Source organism: Rattus rattus, chromosome 4 (genome assembly GCF_011064425.1).
Source record: "Rattus rattus isolate New Zealand chromosome 4, Rrattus_CSIRO_v1, whole genome shotgun sequence".
Classification (NCBI taxonomy): domain Eukaryota; kingdom Metazoa; phylum Chordata; class Mammalia; order Rodentia; family Muridae; genus Rattus; species Rattus rattus.
The window spans coordinates 116,276,893-116,287,961 of record NC_046157.1 but is presented as its reverse complement, the minus strand read 5'-3'; the positions used below and the strand labels follow the sequence as shown (position 1 = coordinate 116,287,961).

At 45.1% G+C, this 11,069-nt stretch overlaps 1 protein-coding gene across 20 annotated transcripts in view; it reads right to left on the bottom strand.

Moving 5' to 3' along the window:
• Positions 1-2,992: 2,992 nt before the first annotated feature.
• The window catches only part of Map4k4 (mitogen-activated protein kinase kinase kinase kinase 4), a 125,518-nt gene continuing 117,441 nt past the window's right edge, over positions 2,993-11,069 (bottom strand). For all 20 annotated transcript variants that reach the window (XM_032900989.1, XM_032900996.1, XM_032900993.1 and 17 more), the window contains 6 exons: positions 9,650-9,784; positions 8,112-8,212; positions 6,470-6,619; positions 5,786-5,945; positions 4,910-5,049; positions 2,993-4,709 (listed from right to left, as the gene is read on the bottom strand). In XM_032900989.1, the coding sequence (XP_032756880.1) occupies positions 4,626-4,709; positions 4,910-5,049; positions 5,786-5,945; positions 6,470-6,619; positions 8,112-8,212; positions 9,650-9,784 (770 nt within the window). In that variant the 3' untranslated portion in view covers positions 2,993-4,625. The remainder of the gene's footprint in view (positions 4,710-4,909; positions 5,050-5,785; positions 5,946-6,469; positions 6,620-8,111; positions 8,213-9,649; positions 9,785-11,069) is intronic.

Sequence of the window (11,069 nt, the reverse complement as noted above, 5' to 3'; positions counted from 1 at the left end):
CAGTGTTGCCATGGCAACTCCAACTGGGGACACTAGGGAGAGCTCCAGCCCTTCTCCTCCAAATAGCATCAAGAAAACGTCCCACAGACACATCCATCAACAGGCCAGGGTGACAGAGGTAGTTCTTCAATGCTGCTTCCTGTTCCCAGGTTCACACTAAAAGGGCAGAACTTCTCCAGGACTAATCAAGTTTTATTTAGTTTTTATTAAGCAGATTAACCCTGAGAGGCCAGAACAAACAGCCAGGTAAGAGAACCTAGTATCTGAATGCGCACCTCCTCTCATGTAAATGTGGTAATGACTTTGGCCAACTCTCCATTCCTTAGCCAATTTTAAAGCATTCCGTCTACGTTAAAGGGGAATAGGGCCATCATTCTTTTGAAAGTGGTACACAGCAGCAACAATTCAATCTCAATGATCACTACAGCTAAACAGAGCAGGCGTCGGCTAAGAAGCCAAATTGGATTGCAGTTACCTCGTTGAGTGATTCCCTCAACCAGAGGGGAAAGCTGGAAGAGAAAGACTCACAGAACTCACAAAGACACCCCTGGGTTTGTATGCTAACTGGCCACCAGTTGCAAATAGGAAACAAAAACAAAAACAAAAAAAAACCCTTAGGTCATCCGTTGGCTGAAACTTTTCCTATTTCACTTTCATCTTGGAGATAAACATGAGACACAGTATGTCAGTCTCTTTGATGATGGCGCACGCATCCTTGTGAGCACAGGCAAGGCGGAGAGTCCTGAGAGATGGTGCCCGGCTCCCGGAGGTGGCAACTACCTAGAAAGAACACCCTGGGGGCAGACAGAGGACTGGGCTCAGTCACACTGACATCATCTAGCTGTTGCACCCGGGTTAGCATTTATGAATCAATCGAGAAAGGGTTACTGTATGTCCTACTGGGGATATTCATATCTTGAAGGACTTTTATCTTCCTTTATGTGTCTTCCATGTGTAGGCCAAAAGAGGATGAAGCGGAGTCAGTGCTGAGCGGCTGGGTGTGGGTGGAGCCTCCTCACCATCTCCCACTCTGCGATTTGACCAGACTTGGGCAGTCCTCCTCTGTTCACTCTCCCTGTTGCCTCATGGGCTGGTTCTCACCTTCCGTCTGAGGAGTTTGTGCATATGCCTGCTGCTACTTCATCATAACTGCCCTTCAGCAACCTCCCACACCCAGCCACTGCAGCATGTGGAACCTGTCCTGACCAGGATGGGGGAGGGGAAGGAATGCACAAATCTGGGATCTTCCCGTGAAGGAGATGCCTAAAGGGTCAGAACACACTGAGGCAGAAATTATTGTTTCTTTATTTAGGAAAGAAAGGTAGGGGAGAACAGTAATTTGTATAACAGTAGACAAGTCAGCACTACAAAAAAACAAAAAACAAAAACAAAAAAAAAAAAAAGGCGGCAGTGGTAGGGAATGTGGGGAGGGGTGTGTGTGGGGGGGGAGGGGACTTGTCATCGCCTGCTGGGCTTCATGACTTGTAAATCCAGTGCAATTTCCCACCTGTATTATTACTCAGCAAATTTATAACGGTAGAATTAGGGACTACAGATCCTTACGTGTGCTCCACCTAAGCTAGAAACCCAGCAGCCCCGTGTGATTTAAACGTAAACGGTCAATGGGATGCATGCAGGTACAAGGAACCATTTCTGTAAGCGTTCCCTCCGATGCAAGTGTGCACATAAGCGCACTGCCCTCGCCTCAGACGCGGCTCCTCCCACTCGGCACTGAAGCTCCGGGTGGTGCCCCTGTGAAGAGCAGCTTCCGGCCCACCTACTGCAGGGTCACCTTGATACTGCTTTGCCAAAATGACCCTCATAGAAAGCAGTGTCCCATGGAGGGAGTGAGGGAAAGCCTGTTCACCCTAAACAAATAGGATTGTCTAGGCTCACCGGTTTATTGGGTGTCAGGACCCAGAAGGGAAGGGGTTCGGGGAGCAGCTGCCAGAAGCTTCCCTGGGCAGACTGCTCTCTTTCAGTCAAGTTGGCCATGGAGTTGGTCTGGGTCAGCAGGGAGAATGCCCACTGGGCGGGGAGGGTTGTGCTAGCAGCACAGGCCCAGATGACTAGAGCCCATCCTCCGCCCACATCTCAAGAGAGAGTTCTAGATGATGATAATCCCAACAACGTATGTTTGTACTAATTGCAACCTATGGCTTTGCAGCCCGTGGCTGACAGACTATGACACACAGGACTAAGGTGCACGAAAGCCTTCTGTTTCTTCACGCCTCTTGCTGTCTGAGGCTTTGTGCTTCTCCAGAGCCATCGGCTCGCCTTCCACAGCTCTCTAGAGTCAGGGTGTCTGCAGTCACCCGGACAGCTCTGTCTCCTCTTGATCCAGGCGCTTCCCTTACCGGCCCCTCTCATTTCATAAAAGCCCCAAGTGTGGGTAGGAGGCTGCCGGCGTTAGATTCTGACTGAGTCCTCTGCTGATGGGACAGTCCAGGTCTCAGACGGGATAATGCTTTAACTTACTCTAGGCTAGCCACAAACTAGAGGAGAAGCAGCTTTTGTATTACTCTGAAGTCATACCAACAGAAAACAATTTTTGCTTCCTTTGCCCCTAAGAGGAGTAAGGGTCGCTCACTTATCTTGCCCGCCTTCGTGGGTATTTACAACCAACCATTTAGCTGCACATCGTTGTACATTGCATTCTCACTAGACTTCTGTGGTTCATAAAACCACTGGAGTGGAAAGTAAGAGAATGACCGACAGCCCTGTGAGCCGAGGCCGACGGTACAGGCAGTAGAGATACAGATTACTGTTCCGTGGGACAGGGAATAGATGAACCGTGCTGTAAAGGAAAATTAACCGCCGGGGAAGATCAAGCCTCTGAAACACCGAGCTTGTGTTTGGGGAATGAAGCACACAGTGGCTGTCACGAGGCCATCCCCCTCACAGAAAGATGGCAGGGCCGTGACTCAGCACTGCCCCTCCACTGAGACACTAGCATCCTCAGAGAATGTAGTGATGACCATGAAGCCAAGAAGCAAATTATTACAAGACATTTATTACAAATGTCACAGACATATTCATAAAGAAAAATTAGTTTTTAAAAAAAAGAGAGAGAGAACAAACAAGAGAGCACGTGAGAAACAGGAAAAGCCAGAGCGTCAGTCTTACACCTGAAACACAGGCAGGGAGGTGCCGTCTATGAAGAAGTAGGAGTAACTACATTCTTAAAATAGTTTTAGTGCATTGCGGGTTTTTTTTGTTTTTTTGCTTTTTGTTTTTTTTAAGAAAAGGGACACACCCTCGCTCCCAAGAAAAAATTCCTGCAACATGAATGAATAGTCTGTGTGACTCCTAGTGTGACCCCTGCCTGCTTCCAAAGCCTTTAACTGAGAACAGTGAGATCTCTTGTGTGTCTGTCACAGGTGACTCCGCTGCCTGTCACCCTCCAATGGTGAACTTGGTGAGAGCAGAGCGTCTGAGTGCTGAGAGCAGACGGCAGCAGCCACAAGGCTGCTCCCACCATCATAGACAGCTTGCTTTCTTTCTCTTTTCTTTTCTTTTCCTTTTTTTGTACCTGATTAGACTTGTGACAAAGTCAGTCAAACTTTAATCAGATAGTTTTGGTATTAAGGTTAAATTAAACATTAAATGTTTTCTGCCAAAACCATTAAGCTAAGTCACCTCTCAATGCATTAAGAACAATGAGGTAGGCAAAAAACAAAACGAAACGAAATGAGAACCCACAGGAAAGCCGGCCTTTCCTATGCTGCGTGCAGACCGTGGTGGAGCCGCTGCCACACTTTAGGCTTAACGGACATTAAACCCTTAGCCCAGGCCTTGCTAATACTGTTACACAACAAAACTTCTGGCCCTCCAACAAGACGCACACATTTCCTTTTCCTTTCCTTTCTTTTTTAAGAACCATCTGCACAATTTAGGCAAAACTTGGTACACAGAAAAATGACTGAGTTCTTGGCCAGGACAACCCTCTCCAAAAAGCTTTCAAAGAAACAAAATGGGACCCTTTAACCCACCCCGCCCCACCCCAAGCCCCACCCACAAAAAAAGTTATCCTAGTAACTGTGTCTTTCACATTTTATAAATATTAACCTCTTAGACCTGCACCTTCTTCTTTGTCCACATACTGTCACATTACAAAAGAGAGAAATGTCAATTAAATACATTGTTAATGTTACTATATTAACTCTGTTCTCTGCTTCAGCAAGCGGCTTCTTACACCAACTTTTCACCTCTCTGTGCCCGCCGCCAACATCGGGTGGCGCGATCGTCACAACCAGCAGACGCCCACGGGACAGTGGCTCGGAGACGAGGAATCCTGGAGCTGTAGGAAAGGCGCTCTTCCCGGTCTGATGTGTTCATCCCCAAGCATTCCTAGCACCGATGGTAGAGTCTGAACAGCACCAGCTGCAACGCAGCCTTGGTTTATTTTTTTGAGAAGGGAGGAGGAGAGAATGGGAATAAACTGGCAGAAAGTGTAGGAGGGAGGGGAGAGGACCCGACACGCCACGCCACGCCACGCCACAAGAGGCCTGCATAGACAGCTGTCATGGCTGCACCGGCACAGCTCTGAGCTCCAGTTGCAAGGAATTCCAAGTTCTTGGGGTCTTGCCGACTCCAGAGGTCAGTGATCCCGGCTCACACTGCCTCTACCAGCTCAGAAGGGAAGTCCTGCCTAAGGTCATGAAGTAGACCTGGCTGCTGCCGCCAGAGCGGACGGAAGCAAAGAACACCTGCAACACAACCGGAGAGGACAGTCAGCAGCCGCTCACCACCTCCGGGCGCCCGACCCCGAGTGTGTGCGTTCAGAGGTCTCCTGGATTTATTTTAGAAATCTACCAGAACGGCCAGGAATTCACCGTCACTGCCCCGTGCACAACAAGCCACCATAAACAGCAGCCACAATTGCACAGACGCCATGAGGAAGCCTTACCTTGTCATTACGTTCACACAGGAACTTTAGTCTCTGAGCCCTTTTGTGCATAAACACACCGTCCAAATGACCAGTTTCCACAGAGCGTATCTCTATTGCCTTCTCTCCCCAGCCCATTGTCTGATTCGACCGGATGTACGCTTTTAGAGAGGGAGAAACAAAGCATTAACCAGGAGGAATCTTGACAAGATGCTTCGTGTTCACGCCCAGCTGGGTGCCTAGCCTGTGTGGACTTTGGTTTTCCAGGACTTCTGCCTCAGAACTGGGCACATCTCTGAAAACCCACCTCCCCGGTTCACGAGGCCCTGGGTTCAATTTACAGCAGTGACCAGAAGGGGGCAGTGTGCTGTATGCCTGATCTGTCACTGGGTAGGCATGCGTCAGTTAACTGAGCAAGCCAACTTCCCTAGGGTCTTTCATGCCACTTCTAGACACAGCCATGAGAGAAGGGAGGAAGACGGGTGAGCAGACATATCGGGGACACAAGCACAGCCATACAATGTCAAGCAGCAGCCTCGGTCCCTGAACACGAAGCAGAAGACCACTCAGGGGCCTGTCGGTGACTGGGGCCCTGCCACTCAAGAGCACTATTTCTTTCTCTGAGTTTCTTCAGCCATGCATACTGGTCAAAAACAAAATCCAAAAACCAAAATACCCCAAACACCTGCCCTTTGGGTAGCCTAAGAGTCCAAGGAGAGGCAGCATTTGCACAGATTTAAAGTGCCCAAGGATTACCGGGAATTTGTTCTAACCTCCTCCCATCTGCTGGTAACCACCGAATAGCCAGACGGTGCGAGCAACATGCAACATTAGTACAACACACAGACGTGGTCTCGGCGGCTCCTCTCACGGACGCCTCGTCACAGCGCACCATACCTACAGATGTTGGCATCTCTCCCCACTGCAGAACCACGTCCTTGGTGATTCTTCCGTACGTGTTCACATAAACCCCTTCATCTTCGTAGCACACCAGAAGCTCCATTCCATCCGTGTTGGGGAGGATAATGATTGCATGGGGTTTGATGCTACACTGAATCTAGAGAACAGGAAGAGAGAAGCACATCTGTGGTCATCTCCGGTGCCGTGAATGTGCTCAGTCTGTCTGTCTAGCGAATGTGGTAGTGCTGCACCCCTGGCCGTACCTACCACAAACCAGCAAGGATCTTGGGAAGTCCATGCAATCAATATACAACCCAGAGTTATATTCCAGGTCACGTGCTCTGCTGATGCACATGTTTGAGTCCCTGGACACATTACCGGATGGTGGACTCGTTTGAGAACCATTCCCAACCCAGGGTGTTCTGCCTGACAGCAACAGTTCCAACTCCATCCCATGTTAGTCAAAGCAAATGCTAAGAGGTCCTCAGAGGGCTTCACAGAGCCTGGAAAGGAGATTTCTATGCTTCCGAAGCCACTGAAAACAGTGCTTCATTTAAATACTCACCCTACACCACGGGGAATGAGGAAACCCTGCTTGTGTTAGTCACTGAGCAGAGTAAGGGAAAAGTCAAAACAAAGTGAAGTCAGTCAACCAACCATAGAGTGTGGGTTCTTTCTTACGTGTGTTGGTAGATAAATGTCATAGACTGAGCCGGAATCCACATCAACAGCATGGAATCCAGCACAGGATCCATAGATCACTTTCAACCTCTGGCCTTCCTCGACAGTGAGATCCACCAGTAATGGCTTATGTACCAGTTCTCCAAATGACTATAGAGGTAATCAAGACAGAAGCAGGAGAACAAACTTACACATCAGAGGAGAAGCAAGCTGCAGGCTTTGATTTATCAAGTGGATGGTTAACCAGCATCTGGAAGACACATCTTCCCTCCTACCTAGCTGAAGAACGCTCTCTGTCCTGTCCAGTTGTGTGTCTTGATCAGAGCACAGGCAAAGTTGACAATAATAAGAATGGCACAGTGTGGGATTCAAATACTCAGACACAGCAGTGCAGTGAGCTGCTGTAGGGTCATGGCACTGAGACTCTCTCTGTCAGGGTTGATACTGCGAGAGCTATAGCCTTTAGCTGTGAGACTAGACTCAGGCTATCGTCACTTGGAGCGCCTCAATTCTTCACGTCAGTGAGAGCTAGCACATATGAATACTAAGACCAGACTCCAGAAGATAATGTGAGTGACTTTATAATTTCTCAGTAATACTAGTACTTACAAAAATAGTAACCCTGAGTTTGACTCCACTCCAAGGGGGAACCAAGCAGGAAGTAGCCCTTAATTCAAATTTCACAAGTAATTGAAACTTACTCTTTCAATAAACTATTTCAAAATTGTTTTAAACACATTTTAGATGATGTCATTTGTTTCTTACCCTCTGCTAAAATGTTCCCCGACTATTGTTAGAGCTCTGTGTTCTAATAATTATCTGTGAGGTAATTATTATCTCTATCTAATGCCAAAACAGCAGAAATTTTAATTAAGAATTTTATACACTGGATTTAGGGCAATCCCTAAAATAAATTACTAAAAACACACACAGAACAATGACTGTTAAGTTCTTTCTCTGCACTTCGGCAGTGTGGAAGCACAGACTATGACAGTTACCAGCACTGCTTCATAAGCGACCTTTCACGCCGCACACCAGAGTGAATAGGAGACCAATTATGAGTGCTTGTGAACTCACAACCACAACAGTCCCGAGTGTAGCAAAAGTCTCCTCACTGTAAATACCAGGATGCTGCTAAAGGGAGTTTTTCAAATTTATATAAAGACAGGTCCATATTATACATGTTTTAACTCCCTTCTATTTAATATGTATTGCTTATATCATTAAAAACCTCTGTGATTTACTTAGTTTGGTTTATTTGTTTTCCTAGCTGTCCCTGGCTGGCCTGACCCCACAACAACCCTCCTACCTCAGCCTCCCTGGCTTGTACTATCATAACCAGGTTATTCCTTAGTCTTTAAATTGCACTGCACTGATCACATGCACTTCCCGACTGCCTTTCACTGAGCCCTTTGACCTCGAGTCTCCACCTACAACACAGCTGTGTCTTCCAGAGACCGCCTACTTTCTAAGAGACGGTGCAAGTACCATTTTGGCAAACTGACCATCTGAGAACTTAGGAAATAGTCGCGAAAGCCTATTATACTGTGTTAGAGCAGCTGATCTGACAGGTATGTCATGCCAGTGCATAGCTCTACGTCAACTGTTCAGACCTTAAGCCAATTTAAACTGGTGGTTTTACCTTAAAGGCCATAAATTTGTGATATGGCTTCGGTGCCCATGCATAGACTTCCACAGAACTCTTCAAAGCGATTACCAGAAACTTGATTCTTTCATATTTTACTGAAACAAACATAAAAAGCAAGAGAAATACTATCAGTATTTAACATTGAGTCATAAACTTTAATTGTTATTTGCAAACTTTATAAATATACCTTCTGTTGCTCATCCAACAAATTAGGAGTTGGGGTAAGAAATACGGGGAGATTCAGCCACTTATGTAGCTATCCCAATTCTTCAGTGTGTGATTCAATTTCCTAGATCAATTCTAAACTGAGACTGAATAGTTTTGCTGATAATCATAATAATGTCTTAGATTTCAAGGATTGTATTACCAAGGGCTATGCCAGGCAGCTACCCTGAGGACTGGAGGGCTCACAGACAGAGGACTATGATAGAAGCAAGTTATAAGTCATGTGTGACTCACAGAACATACATGATCTTTCACAGCTATTCCTGCTCCCTAGTATGATGTTCCGGTCTGCTCTGTAGACCACCTACATGGACCTCTGAACATCACGCTGCTGCTTGCCTAGGTGCAAAGGCTTGTTATCTGACACAGCTTTGTTAATAGACTTTTCTGAAATGATGGACATCACTCTAGGGGCACTGCTAATCTCTATAAACCAAACATACTAAAGCTATCACTGATAATCCTATAGACCATACAGTAACTACCAATATTAAGGAGGTTCGAGGGCCACATGGGAACCAAACTAATGCCTATTAACTTTAATTAACTGTATTTTAGTCTCCTGGTCTTGGTGGGAACTCAGAATCATTTCACATAGTGAGATGCGTTAGCTATGTATGTAGCTATGTATGTATGTATGTATGTATGTATGTATGTATGTATGTTAGTTATGTAATAATTGTTTACCAATGAGTAGCCACAATAGACAGAGAAGACAATGTCACCGATTACAATATCCTGGGGAGGTGGACAGAATAACTGAACTGCCTATGGCTGGTACGTTAGTAAGATCTGAAAGCACAAATCATCAATCAATGGACTCCTCGACTGTAACTAGTGCACTTCTATAAAATTACACTGCTGGTCCCTTAAAATTCTAACTATGTTATGGTCCATTCTTTCTCATCATTTCTAACAAGCACTTACTTTCTCTTATGCAATGAAACCTGGTGTGGGTTTTGTGAAAAGACGTTGTGAGAATCACTCAATGTTCCAAAGAAGAAAAATACCAATCACAAAACAGTTGCTAAGCGGCCAGCCATGGTCATTTATAAATAAGGGCACGGCAGCTCTGCACAATGTACTTAATTAAAGATAACAAGCCGTGACAGCAGTTAAAGTCTCAAATGTTCTTCTAGTGACTGTGAAGGACCTCCCAGCATATGCTAACTACAAGCCTGAAAGGTCAAGAAGGGAAGAGACCTGCAGGTCACAGGACACCTCACCAGGTTCAGAGTCCAGTAACATAAACCTGACTGACGGAACTCAGAAGAACAGCGAGAACGGGGTGCCCGCTGATCACTCACCGACTTTATAGTGCACGCACCCTTCCAGGTCGCCCACGGTGGTCCACCCCTGCTTCTTCTCAACTTCCGGATCATTATGAAGTATCTTATTTCGTAACCAAGATAAATAGTAGACACGTAACTTATCCTTTTTGCCTAACAAGATAAATATAAGTATTTTACACGAGTGGTCAAAAGTCAACGTTATTATTAATGACAACAGTATCCAAGAAAAAAACGAAACCCTAAACAAAAGCAGTAGTTGCATTTCCCTGGAGGGAGACAGTCCGTCTGGGAACTTCTTGAAACAATTATAGCCATGATTTTAGCTAGCAAGCCCATTATACAAGAGTCAATTACTTTCCTATATATCAACAATAAAAAATTAAAAACAAAAATACTATTCACATTAACACTAAAGAAATGAAATAGATGGATCTCACAAGACAGCTGTTTAAAATATCTATGAGGACAGTAAGAAAATTCTTGTCAAAGATGTTAAAGAATTAAGTGGAGAAGTACCATGTTCATGGATAGAACTGTCAGTTCTTCCTAACTTGAACAACAGATTCAACTCAATTCTAGCCAAAACCATAGCCAAATTATCTGTGTGTACCAATAAATATTGAAATGAAATCCAAAGTTATTGGACAGTTCTTGATTTCAAGATTTACTATATATCCAATATAGTAACCAAGACCCTGTGGTTATCAGCAAAAGAACGAGCAAATCAATTAGTGGAGTAAAAGGGGCCAGAAACAGATGCACACAAACACAGTGAGCAAACAGGTGCACACACAGTATAAACAAAGGGACACAATCGCAGTGTACAGGTAGATGCACATAAACGCAGTGAACAAACACATGCATACACAGTACAAACAGAGGCACAGAAATGAACACAGTAAACAAATAGCAAAAGGAAGTCTTCTCTGAAATAAACAATGTTGTGAATGAAAGGGAATCTACTTGTAAACCTTAAAACCTTAGACAAAAATAAATTAAAAATGAGTCACAGACTTAAATGTGAAAACCCAAGCTACCAAACTTGTAGAAGAAAGCATATGAAAATATCTGGATGGATCTTGGATTTGGCAGTGACTTTTTGGGTAAAACACCAAAAGCATTAAGCACAAAAGTGAGTACAAAACAAAACAAGCACAAAGTGTGAGGTTTCACTAAACTTTATAATGTCTGCTCTGCAAGACATGGAGAATGAGCAGAGAAGCCAGAGGCAGGGAAAAAGCACTTTCAGGGCACATGCAGGAAAAGATTGCTATCTAAAATATACAAAGAAATTCAACAAGAGGGGGAAAAAGCAACTCAAGTGCAATAAGGAACAAAGGTCTAAGAAGACCCATGGGGAGAAAGAGGAGCCTTAACCACAAGGGTGCATGGAACATTCACATACAAGGGGACTCCATATTCACACAAGACGTCT